The sequence below is a fragment of the Fundulus heteroclitus genome, chromosome 23 (assembly GCF_011125445.2).
Source record: "Fundulus heteroclitus isolate FHET01 chromosome 23, MU-UCD_Fhet_4.1, whole genome shotgun sequence".
In the NCBI taxonomy this organism is placed as follows: Eukaryota; Metazoa; Chordata; class Actinopteri; order Cyprinodontiformes; family Fundulidae; genus Fundulus; species Fundulus heteroclitus.
In genome coordinates, this window is record NC_046383.1 from 32,894,593 (window position 1) to 32,907,846 (window position 13,254).

The following is a 13,254-nucleotide window of genomic DNA, read 5'->3' on the forward strand; positions in this document are numbered from 1 at the left end:
TTTATACTGTAAAATAATGTTTTGCATGTGCCAGATCCAGGTTTGTTTTAAAACTAAATTTATTTAAACCTTTACGCATCCCCCAGTAGGGACAATCATTTGTATCAGGAGCAAACCTAAAGGCAAGTGGAGGTCCACAGTTGCACTCTAAAGAGGAGCAATTTTAATAAAATAACTGCATGTAAAAAAAAAAAAAAAAAAAAGAGCTGAATGGGCCCCCGCTTATAACCTGACAACAGCCAGCTGCATGTATCGCTCCGCCTAGCTCCACTCACATCTGGGACCTCGCCATAGGGATTGCCTTTATTGAAGGCTGGGCCTTATCAAAACTCCTTGCATATGATTGGATAAACCACTTGTCTGTCATCTTTATCGACGTGCTATTTCAACCACTCACTCCGAAGCTAACCTGTGACGCTGATGAGACCGACGCAGGAAAAAAAAAAACCCTTTTTTTTTTTTTTTTTTTTTTTTTAAATGTGTTTGCGGCTCTAGTGCAGGGTTTCCCGCAGCGCTATCTTGGCGAGGCGGCCGCGGAAAACGTGTCGTCGTCCCCCCCCCGCTCCGCGAGCCGGTCCGCGGAAAACGTGTCGTCCACCCCCCCCCCCCCCCTCCCCCGCTCCGCGAGCCGGTCCGCGGAAAACGTGTCGTCCACCCCCCCCGCTCCGCGAGTCGGTCCGCCTCGCATAAGCAAATTCCTGCGGGAAACACTGTAGTGGCACACCTTTTATTGACAGTGAGCTGACAGGAAGAGGGGGAAGACAGGGGGCAAAGCGCCGCGGGTCGGAGTCGATCCCGGGCCGACCGCGTTGAGGACTAAAGGTCTCCTTATATGGTTCGCGCTAACCGCTAACCGCTCCGGGGACGCGTCCGCGTTGCGCGTCCGCGTACGCGCCCCGGAAAACAAAACTTGCCAAATCCGGTCGGGAGAAGGGCGAAAACATGGTTTCCACCAACAAAAGCCTTAAGAGCCGTTCTCTGATGTTCTTTTAATGAAACAATATTAGGTAGATTGGACAACACGGAAGAAATAGCAGCATCAATGCTAACAAAAAAAAGAAAAAAAAAAAAAAAAAAAAAAAAAAAAAAAAAAAAAAAAAAAAAAAACGCATCAATGCTAACGCTTGCTTCCTCGATGCGAGCCGCCATTGTTGTTGGAATCTCACGGTGGCTTCTCCACTACGTCACATCCATGAAACACCCGCCCTGCGTCCTGATTGGCCAGACCAAAAATTTGGTTGGGGAAATCACTTTCAATCAGCCGTGTCCCAGATGTATGTGAGTGGAGCTAGGCGGAGCGATACATGCAGCTGGCTGTTGTCAGGTTACCCCGCTTATTAATTGATCCCTAATTAAGGAACTTACAATATTGCCAGATTCTAATTACTTATATTTTTTTGTTCTTTAACTAGAAATAATCTGAAAATGCTGCAGCAGTATAAAATGGCATTGAGTACTTTTCTTCTGTATTGAGCTAGAGATTTTAGTACGACCCTAATATGCTCTCTTCTAATCCATTTCGTCGTTCTCCTGGCTGGGTGTTGACCTGCGGTTTTCTAACCCAACGCCGTTTCACACTTCACAGGTTTTCTCTCTGCTGTGTTCCTTGGTTTTCCCCAGGTTGTTTGTTCTTTAATGTTCTCTATCGAGTCTCTAAAGCCTTTACAGAGTGGTTGTTTTTATACTTAAATTACACACAGGTGGGCTCTGGTGATTAACTACGTCACAACTACTTCAGAATAATGCCGGCTAAATACAAATTAATGCCACACTTTTCAGATCCTTCTTTATAAAAAACTTTTCTTCCATTACATGATAATTGCAGGGCCCAGATTACTTACTGTATGTTTTAAAAGATTTAGATTCCACAGAAGTACAGGTGATTTCCACGCCTTCTGTCTACAGATGACAGGGAAGCCCCACGTTTTACTTCCCGTTTAATAATTACATCAGAGGTTACATTTTGTGTCCTTGTATAATTAACAATGCAGGGCTTTTAGGGAGGGTTTACTGGCACTGGACAGGGAAAGTTCTTGTAGATCCTGCGTGTTCTCCTAACAGATATCATAGAAACTCAAACAGGTTTCTTATCTCCATGCTGCCCTCTAACAGACTCTTAATGACTCATTTACTTGTGCAAAAGGCACAAGTAAATGAGTCATTTACTAGACAATACAGCTCTTGTCTAGCCAGCCTGGACACAGGCATGCTGCTGTATGGATCAGAAACTGCTACAGATGGTAAAAGGTTCAGAGTTTAATATTCATACTAATTAAAATTAACCTCCACTTAACGCCACCAAAATAAACAAAGCACTGCTTGCTCCAGCTATGGCTCAGAGAGCTAAAGTTGCTTCAAACAACATTTATTCAACATTATGTTGATTTTCTGTAGGATTTAGGTCAGGGGAGTGTGGAGGCCAGTGAGCGGATCCTTCATCCTCTAGGATCTCACTGCAAAAACGGATGTAAGAATAAGTAAAAATGTTCTTAAAATTAGTGTTTTTATCCTAGATTTGAGCAGGTAAATAAGATTATCTGTCAATGGAATGAGTATTTTGACCCCTAAAATAAGATAATTAGACATCCTGCACTTAAATTGTTCCTATTTTAAGTGCAGAAATCTTCTATTGGCAGATCATCTTATTTACATGCTCAAATCAAGGAAAAATACACAAATTTTAAGAACATTTTACTTTTTTTTAGTTCCGTTTTTGCAGTGGTCTGCATACTCTTGCTACATGAGGCCGGGCCTTATCAAGCACCAGGAGGAACCTAGGATTCACTGCACTAGCAAAGGGTCTAACATTAGGTCTAAGGATGTCATCCTGATACAAAATAGCAATCAGGGTGCCATTATTTATCCAGCACAGGTCTGTGCGTCCCTCCATAGAGATGCCTCCCCAGAGCAACACTGAACCACCATCAAATGGATCACGCTGGACAACGCTGAAGGCGGCATAACGTTCACTGCAGCTTCTCCAGACCCTTTTATGTTTGTTAGATGAGCTCAGAGCGAACCTGGTCTTATCTGTGAAAAGAACAGAGTGCCCTCTGCAAAACCTGCCAATTCTGGTTTCTCTGGCAAATCCCAGCTGAGCTCCACGGTGCCGGGCAGTGAGCATGGGGTCCACTAGAGAACATCATGCCCCCCTCATGAAGTCTGTTTCTAATGGTTTGGTCAGAGACATTCACACCAGTGACCCGCTGGAGGTCACTCTGTAGAGCTCTGGCAGAACGCATCCTGTTCTTCATTGGACAAATGAGCAGATAGTAGTCCTGCTGATGGGTTGAGGACCTCTGACCACCCTGTCCAGCTCTCCTAGAGTCCTCTCCTCGACTCTCCTCCATGCTACTGAGAGTGTGCTGGGTGACACAGCAAGCCTCCAGGCAATGGCACACATTGTTATGCCATCCTGGTGGAGTCGGACAGCCTGTACAGCCTCTGGGTCCGGGTATCGCCTGAAGCTTCTACCTAGCCAAAGGTTATTTGTCTTTTTATACAGGGAATGTAAACAGCCAATTTTAACACAAGTATGCGAGAATAAAGCAACATTAGCATCCGTTTTTTTTTTCCAGCTCGTCTCCATCCAATCTTCAGGCAAGAATTGACTTAAAAGAACCAAAATGTCTGTTTTATTTTGCTTTATGCTCTTCCCCTTTAATATAAAGTGATTTTCTTTGAGTTTTTGTTATTTATTTATTTTAGCTCTCAAGGTCCCAGGAATAGGCTAACATGCTATTAGCATAGAACGTAGGCTAACATTTTGCTAGCATGTCCCTTTTGAAGTATCCTGACACTCAATTACGATTTACGAAAGAGTTAAAACAATTTAGCAACACTAAATAATATCAATGATATTCATTTTTAATACATTTCTGATATTTTAATTGACAGAAGGTGAAAAAAAAACAACAATAAAACTAATTATTTGGGAACCGTTTTACTAGAAACGGCTTGAAGATAACTAAAAACGCTGAAGCTGTGAACTGTGAGGATGTGTGGTAAAAGGCCCATCAGTGCATATTCTGTTTAACAACCATAATGACTCTTTTTTTTTTAATCATGCTTTGAATAAATGTGTTATATCCCTTTCTTTGGCATCGTGGTTTTGAAACTTTGAAAGAGAGCAATCATTAAAGTGTCGTCCGGACTGATTGGAGACGCCCACCAATCAGTCTCATCCCTGTACAGCAGGCAGCTGCAGCCCATGGCCTCTTCTGTTTTAAACAACAACCCCGACCGACCGCGTTCACAGAGTTTCAGCTCATTCCCTCTGGATGGAGATTCTTAGTCCCCAAACATAAGACAAGACGTTTTAAAAACAGCTTGGATCCTACTGTGGTTGTTGAAATGCACAAGCTGAAATGACAGAGATACTCAGTGGACTGCATATTTATCTCGATTATTAACCCCATCTGTCCTTGTCTGCGTGCTTTGATTTGATTTGAGGAGTACTGCTATATCTTATGATTTTAGTTATCTTGAAATCTACTCATCGGGTTGTGTGTGTGTGTGTGTGTGTGTAAGTGTTGAACCACTGCAAAACAAATCTACCTACGGGTACAAATAAAAGCAAGCTGCAACCTTGTTTTGCATAGGTGCTGAACACAAATCTGGTGCCAATAATAACTTCTCCACGTGTGTTATGTTTACCTGGCAGGGTTGCACCATCTTCCCTGTAATAGCACCTCATTAGATATTGATCTTTGCATAATGTGTTTATATTTGGCTCTGGGATGACCTAATTCTGCTTATCAAACAGGAAGCCCCGCTGAGAGCCAGGATTAAGCTCAGAATATCTCCATCAGATCATCTTTTTTCTCTCCAAATTCGGTTTAAGCCAATTCCTGTGTGTGAACTCCCATCTATCGCTGCAGCCATCCTTTAGAGCGGCCATGTGTCTGAATCTGATTGCTCCAGCGGTACTGTCCCTTTTGTGAACCGCCTCGACCACAAATAGGCCCAACCACTTCCTCTTCGTTTTGGTTGCAAGGAAAAGTTTTCCTCTTTAGTAAATCCCCTTAAGGAGAAGCTTAATTCCTGTTTAGGAAAGCAGTTTCGCTGGAGGTCAAGTCTTCCACTTTTAGACTGTTGTTGTGACAGAGATACTTGCTTCATCTCGCTGCTGCTGCCTCCTCGCCGTCATCCAATTCATGTTTGCTTTCATTATTTCAGGTGTTTGTGACACAATGATCAGTCTCATTTTCTACATATGGACTGCAGCTTAGAGTCATTTCTGATTCATTCCTGTCTATTAGACTCTGCCCTCCGCTGTAATCACTTTGGCTGAGTATCAAGAAGAGTCTTTTTGTTAGAAAAACATCACTTTCACCCATAACATCTGCTATCTTAACAGGATGAAGTGAAATGCTTTGTAGAAAAGAAAGCCTTTTCCACATCTCCCCACTTTACTACCTCAAACTTCTTTTTACAGCGGTTTTGATCAACAAACCAACACAAAGTAGGGCCTACTTGTAAAATGCTAGGAAAGTTCTGCATGGTTTCCATACAACCTGGCCCTCCACCTAAACGGACAGGATGGACCGGGGGAGCTTTAATCAGAAAAGCATCCTGTGGTAACTCTGGAGGAGCTGCAGAGATCCACGACTCAGGTGAGAGAATCTGTTCACAGAACAACGAGTCGTGTGTCTCACAAATCTGACCAAACACATGGAGGACTGTCCTCTAGTCAGATGAGAACCAAACTGAACTTTTTGGACATAGTGGTGGCAGCATCATGCTGTGGGGATGCAGCATGGAAAGATGGCCATAGTTAATGGAGGGAGCCAAATACAGACCAGTCCTGAGGAAAATAACTGCTAATAGGTTTTAGAAAGGCATCTAGCTTCACATTCAAGAAAATGTGTTAATAAACATACAGCTACGGTGAAAGGTTCAGATCAAAGCACATTTATATGCAAGCATGGTCACAGTCCAGACAAAAATTAAGTTGGAAATCTGTCATAGGATTGCTGCTCACAGATGCTCTCCATCCTAACCTGACTGAGGTAGAGCTTTTTTGTAAAGGAAGATGTTCAGTAAATCCTGTCGCTAAATGTGTAATGCCTGATAGACATACTCCATTTGAGCTCAAATTACACATAAAGTGGACTAAATACAAATACATGCCACACTTTTCAGTTTCACTTTACAATTACGCATTACTGGTTGTTGGTCTGGGACAAAAAAAAATCCCAATGTAAAAGGTGACGTTTGAGGAATATTCCAAAATATGAAAAAAAAAACGCTTTCACATTTTCCCACCACACGCACATTGAAATGGTGCCATTGGGCCATTATTGCTTCTTTAGACCTCTGCAGTCAACCAGTCAGGTCAGGGCATCGATATTTACCTGTAGGGATTTAACTTTCCCGTGAATGTTGTCCTGAGACGCTCCAACACCCTCATTAGCTTCCGATGAGTCGGAGACAAAAACGGAGTCATGTGACAAGGCCTTGTTGCCCAGGCTGCTCTTAGACCTTTAGGGGAAAGAGATACGAAGAAATAATTAAGAATTCTTCAAATGTTTAAATTTTAAAAGGACAGATAAGAGGCTAGTCAGCAGTCTAACCTATTACAAGAATGCGCCTGTATGTTGACTTCTCATGATGACCACTGCAAAATTTAACAAGACACATCCTGTGACACAGACAAAGAGCAGTGGACGCAGGAAGTGGTGCGGCCCGTGAGAACAAAGAAATCCTGGACCTGTCCTCAGGAAAAGACAGTCCACTTCGGGTTACAAAAACAGGAAACACCAAGCCTCCACTGAGGTGCGTTTCGAAGGGCATGAGATGCATCTTAAAACATAATCTTCCTTTCCTAAATTAACTTCACACTTACAGTGTTTATTTAAGCAGGCAGGGGAACTCTGTGGGACAGAAACACAATAGGAAAAAAATCATTTTTGATTTTCGGTAATCCACAGGGAAATCAGCAATTTTGAAATCATTTATCCTTCCAGGTATGAGTTACAGTGCCTGATTAAAAATTCTGAAATGAATCTCTCTCTCTCTCTCTCTCTCCCTTCCGCAGTAGAGCTAGATGTGAGCGAGTCGCGAGAGAGAAGGCGGCGAGCGAGAGAGAGTCTCTCTCCTTCGCTCCTCCTCTCTCTCTCTCTCTCTCTCTCTCTCTCTCTCTCTCTCTCTCTCTCTCTCTCTCTCTCTCTCTCTCTCTCTCTCTCTCTCTCTCTCTCTCTCTCTCTCTCTCTCTCTCTCTCTCTCTCTCTATATATATATATATATATATATATATATATATATATATATATACATACTAGACAAAAATGTGCAATGACAATGTTTTAGTACCAATACAAAAAATATGACATTTCATCTGTAGTAACGCGCCCCTCTTTTAATTAACGATAAACAAAAAGATGATGAGATCTTTGTCTTGATTTTTTTTTTCCACACTAGATTTCAGAAAAGCAATCCAAATCAGGTAAATCTGCGATCTACTACATTTTCCTGGTTCAGTTTTAGTAGTTCACAACTTTCAGGATTACTGCCAGACCTGAAGAAACCAGAAATGACTCAAACACAACCTGTCTGACAACAAGGAGCAGGCAAAATAGATCTCATAAAGCCCTGCAGCATTCCCTAAACTAAGGAAACTCAGGAACAGACTGGAAACACAGTCACAGTCCAATGAGCTGCAAAGTGTCATAAAGCTGTTTCTAAGGCTTTAGAACTTCAGCAAACCACAGGAGCTCTTCAACGACTGATCCAAGAGGTCCCCAAAAGAAAGCAGAACACATCTAAAGCACCGCTGGGCTCACTTGTCTAAGTCAAGGCCGGAGAGTGAGTCCGTTATTCAGGAGTCGCCACAGCAAGTCATTACAACTAGCACACCGACCTGGCAGAGTTTTGACAGTGGATGCTCTTCCTGACACAACCGGGATTTAAACTGCCACACATTAGCAAACGGACTCAGTTAAAGTTGGTGCTTATGATAAATCAATAGAGAGACTGGGCAAAAATGGCATCCAAAGGTGGTTTACAAGGCCAAAACCCCTGCTTACTAAAAAGCACACAAAGACCCATCTCCCTTTTGACAAAAAAATAAAATAAATAAAAATCCAAGACTTTTAGGAAAATATTCTGTTTACTGAGTGCAAAAAAAAGTGGAACTTAATAGAAGATGTTTGTTCTGTTACATCTGGCATAATACTAACACGATATTAGTGAAAAAGAGCATTAAACCAACAGGGTGGTGGTAGTGTGATGGTCTGGGGAAGGGGGGGTCGCTGCAGCAGCATCTTGACAAATTCCCATAATTGGTGAAAGCCAGAAATTCTGGTCTCTACCAGAAAATCCCAAAAGAGAATCTTTGACCAGCAGTTTGTCACCTTCAGCTCAAGCTGACGTGGTGTTTGCTAGTAGTGCAATGAACCAAAGTGAAACAGCAAGTGCACCTCTGATTGGCTCCCAAACCAAAAAATATGAAGCTTTGAGGCACAGAGGAAATTCAACCAACAACATCTGCAATTAATAGGCTGTGGCCCAAACTTAAGACTGGGCCAAAGCGGTCAAAAGACCCAGCCAGTTATTACCACCAAGAATTTAGGAGGCAATTACCTTTTCCACACAAGGCCAGGTTGGACTGGAAAGCTTTTTTTTTTTGCTTTAAGGAATTAATTCAATTAAAAAAGCATTTTGTATTTACACAGTTTATCTTTGCATAATATTAAAATATGTTTTATGATCTAAAACGCTGAACTGTGACACAAAGCAACACCAGCAGACATCCTTAAGGGCTAAATATCTAGCATGGCCCTGTAGATGCTCACAGTGTGTACCATGCACCAGTCTCCAGACATGCGTGAGCTTACCCAGAACCCTTCTCCTTCTCCGAAGGAGCGAGTGCGTGATTCTCGGACGTTTTGCTGACGTTGTCACTCGACTGGCTCCCCTTGATACCCTCTTCTGCTCCTGCACTCTGCGGCTCTTTCCTTTTCTTCCGCGTAAACAAATTTTTAAACGTCTGGAACTTGGATTTCTTCTTTCCTGAAAAGAAGAGTCAGAAAGCAGTTATTAAGTTATAAAGAGACGTTAACGCCGTGCAGGCTGTAAAAAAGCTGCAGGTAGCAGACCAGGAGAAACCTGGACTGCTACCTGAGCAATCAGGTAGATTGGTGCTTTCACATAAAGTCACTAGTTTGCAATATCGCAGAAAAAAAGTCGCTAGATTTGTCGCTAGCCGCTTTTTTTTTTTTTTAAGTCGCTAAATATAACGCTAAAGTTGCTGAGTTGGCAACACTGTTCAGTTCTCACCTCCAGGCTAACTCAGCATAGAAACTTCAGTATTCCATCTCACATCTTTTTATTTTGTCCCGTTACAGCCACAAATAACCAGTGGCTTTTGTTGGCCTTATGTGACAGGCAGACATAAAATAAGTGCGTCGTTATAAGTAGAAGGAAAAAGGTAGACATGGATGTCCGACGCGGCTTAATGGCCTGAACACACTACAACGAAACATGGCGGCGGCAGCATCATGCTGTGAAGATTTCTTCTTTTCTTCAGCAGGGACAGGAAAGCTACTCAGAGTTGATTGGACGATGGGAGGAGCTAAAACGAGGGCAATGGGGGGAGAGAACCTGTTAGAGGATGTGGAAGACCTCAGGTTCCAGAGAGGGCGACCCTAAGCATACTGTCTGAGATAGAAAGGGAATGGTTCAGATCAAACCACTTTCATGTGCTGGACACAACAATGATCAAAATCCAACTTCTAATATGTGGTAAGACTGGAAATATACTGTATATAAATATATATGGTGGTTGTAATGTGCCAAAAATGTAGAAAAGCCCAATGTCCAGGAATTTATTTGCATGGCTCATGGTGGAAAGAGTAATTCCCCAAACTCCTGAACTCCAGCTGCTTTTATGCTGCACAGCTCAAGATGATGAAAATAATAGTGCAATAATCTAAATGTAAAAAAAACCTCCCTAAATGTTTAATGCAAACGAATTGTATTGTGCTTAATGTTTTCATAAAAAGGACAGACACAAGTACTGTCATTTTTGTCCTCGCGGAAAATCCTTGACAATTCCTTTACTTCTCTCAAAATGTGCTTTCTGATCCAAGCTAAAACACGGATACAGAATCTGAAACATGCAAGTCGGGCTTTTCTCACGTATCTAAGAACGATTGACACTGTACTTTCTTTTCTTTTGAAACCTCCCATGTATTATAGGCAAATTCTGAGTCACAATAAACTTTTCTGTAATAATTTCCGGGTTGACTTTACAGTGAATATGTTTTATTATGTCTATTGTGTTTTATTATGAGTGAAGAGCAAGAAGCCTCCCTGCATGCCGACCTTAAATATCAGGGGGAAGCACCACCCGGGCGAGTCATTTACTGAGCCGTTCTCCACATAATGCCCTATTAAAGCAAAGGCCTGCAGTTGGAGACAGCAGGAAAAGGCCACCGAGCCGCCGTAAGGTCACTGTAGCTCTGTTGTTGTAGGGCTGAGTAAACCTTGATTTCCCAACATTCATACCCGTCAGCTTCTTGTACAACAATACAATTACTCAGAATAGCAGCGCGGGGAATTCACCAGACTCTCTGGTCAGAACTAAAGGAGGACCTGATCCACTCTGACGCGCTGAGAAGGTGGTGACCTTTGGGAGGAGAACCATGCAGCGGACCGGGGGAGGAGATGGGATCTACAACGCGTCTGCTGTTTTGTTTTAGTGCACCCAGGTCCGGCTGCTCCGCTAAAGTATTCACGCCCCTGGGACCTTTGCCACATTTTCTGCCACATTCACTGGGATCTTACATGATAGAGCAGCAAGAAAACAACAACAAAACAAACAACAAAAAAAGGAGCATAGTTTGAAAGGGAAAGAACAATAAGTAGTTTTCAATAAAAATGTGGTGAGTCTTTGCATTATAAAATCAGTCTGGCCATAAATTCTCCACGACGGGGTCTGGACTTTGACTAGGCCAATCTACCACGCATATGCTTTGACCTGAACCGTTCTGCTGCCACCGCCATGTTTCACTGAGGTGAGGGTGCATGTGCTTGTTTTTCTGCCAGTGAGAGTGCTGCATGTAAACTAAAACGTTACAATCAGCCTCATCAGGAGAGAGCACCTTCTTCCCCCACATTGCTTATGACAAGCTTAGAACTGGACATTTTCCAGCTTTCTCATCATCTTTGACATTTATTTTCTTCCCACCTGTTGACAACGGCCAGATTTCTCCCACCTGAGCAGTGGATTTCTGCAGCTCAACCAAAGTTGGGAGCATATGCAATTAATGTTTTGATTTCCCCTTTAGGGGGTAATCTTTCCATTTTTGGACAACAAAGCGAGCTCCGTCAGATATTTAAAGCTTGAGAAATTATTTTATAACCAAACTCTGCTTTAACCCCCCTCCCCCCCCAACTTCCTCCCTGACGTGTCTGCGGTGTTTCTCTGTCTTCGTGATGCTGTTGGCCTTCATCCTGAGATTAAACTACATATGGACTCTATTTTCTAATTAGAGGACACCTCATACATTTATTTGTACAGCATTTTGAAAATAAATGATACTCTAAAGATAAAATGTGCTGCCATTTGATGTGCAAACTGTTGCCTTCATCAAAGAGAATATATAACAGCTTCTGTTTGATATCAGATGAAATAAGTGACCAAGTTTTATTTAGGACTAAAACTTGTTTTTACAGTTTTACAGGGAAAACAAAACACATATCCCATATTTATACCAGTGTCTTGTCATACAGTTTCTTTTTAATTTTATTTTAAAAACACTATAGTAATCAAGAGCCTGGTCACATGTTTGTGCTTCGCTGCCAGTGGACTGTCTAGAGCTGCAAAAACACAATTAAATGGAGGATAAAGTGAACAGGACGACATAAGTAGCTGCCGTGGAAAACCCTTTTTCAGGTTGAAAACTACAGGCTAAAAATACAAATTAGGTTAAAAAAAACAATAAGGCCCTCTGCTTATCTGTGAAAAACATCTGTGTTAAACATGAAACAAAACCGTACGCCCAATTGTATCAGTACCTGAGCAATCTTCCTGGACCTCAGCAGGCTCCTGATTGGTCACCGACTCTGGAGCTCCTGATGCCATGGCAGCGTCGTCACTGCTGACAGGACACAGAGACACGGATGATGAGCATCAGTCCTTCTAATGTGATTACATCAAGTCCCTGATGAGTTTCTGAAAGGGGAGCGCAGCAAGGCCGGGAAGCATGAGATAAATTACCTGAAAAATTATAGTCATGAAATCAGAACCTTTGCATTTTGGTCAGCAGCAGCAGCAGCAGAGCCGAACAACAGAGTTTAGTGAAAACATGATTTTCATGATTAAAATGATTATAGTTTCCTTAGCGCCTTGCAAAACTCTGCACAGCCCCGAACCTTTCTACATTTTGCTGAGGTTATAAGCACAAACTTCCATGTATTTTATGTGACAGACAAACCAAATGGCCTGTTATTGCATAGCAGAAGAAAACGTAAACATTGTTCTCAATTTTTCACTAAGCCCCCCCACGTCTTTGTAGAACTACGTATGCACCTGAGCCGTGGAGTTCTGCAGCTCCTCAAGCGCTATAATGAACCTCTTAGCTGCTATCCTAATTAATGATCTCCATCGCCACCCTGTCGGTTTAGCAGGACGACCACGTCTCAGATTTTCTGTCCTACCAAACTCTTCTCAGTTTTAGATGAAGGCTTTTTCAAGACTCTGTCATTCTCACTGTAATTTTGTGTCTTTTTTTAGACAGAAATGTTCCTCTGCTCCTCTACAGTCCAAACATCGCGGCAGAGGAATCTCAGCTCTGCTTCCAGAGGTCTGCTCAGTCGTCTCTTTCTCTGTGCTAAAATGTTTACACGGTCCAAACAGCCGATGCCCAGCAACCTCCGACACAAACTCAGCGGAGAGATCGGTTTGTGATGTACCTGGTTAGTGTAGTCTGTGTGAGGCAGCGTACAGAGCATGGGCTGCTACAGTGAGTGGATCACTGATGTCGCAGAGAGTTGATGACTGCTAATTTGTGTAGACTATTTACAAAACCTTTAATTGAAGGGTGTGGTTTAACACATCCTGTGCAATGGGACTATTTTACAAAGTTCAAATGCGTCACACGAAAGTTTCCGATCCAGTCCTGACAGTACAGCACTTCCTGTACAGTTAATGAACGCTTTCCAGAGGAATTGTCACACTCCCATTTATTTCTGTTTACTTATGCTGCGTGATTAATTTAAAGAAAAAAAATTTGTACATTTATCTTAATA

General features: G+C 42.4%; 1 protein-coding gene across 8 annotated transcripts in view; it reads right to left on the reverse strand.

Moving 5' to 3' along the window:
- The window catches only part of zgc:66433 (DUF4592 domain-containing protein), a 60,459-nt gene that overhangs the window by 13,175 nt on the left and 34,030 nt on the right, over positions 1-13,254 (reverse strand). For 4 of the 8 annotated variants that reach the window (XM_012864626.3, XM_036127054.1, XM_036127056.1 and 1 more), the window contains 3 exons: positions 12,022-12,101; positions 8,838-9,012; positions 6,357-6,483 (listed from right to left, as the gene is read on the reverse strand). In XM_012864626.3, the coding sequence (XP_012720080.3) occupies positions 6,357-6,483; positions 8,838-9,012; positions 12,022-12,101 (382 nt within the window). Of the gene's footprint in view, positions 1-6,356; positions 6,484-8,837; positions 9,013-12,021; positions 12,105-13,254 lie in introns of all 8 variants that reach the window. The other 4 variants (XM_012864634.3, XM_012864619.3, XM_036127053.1 and 1 more) reach the window with 1 other exon arrangement.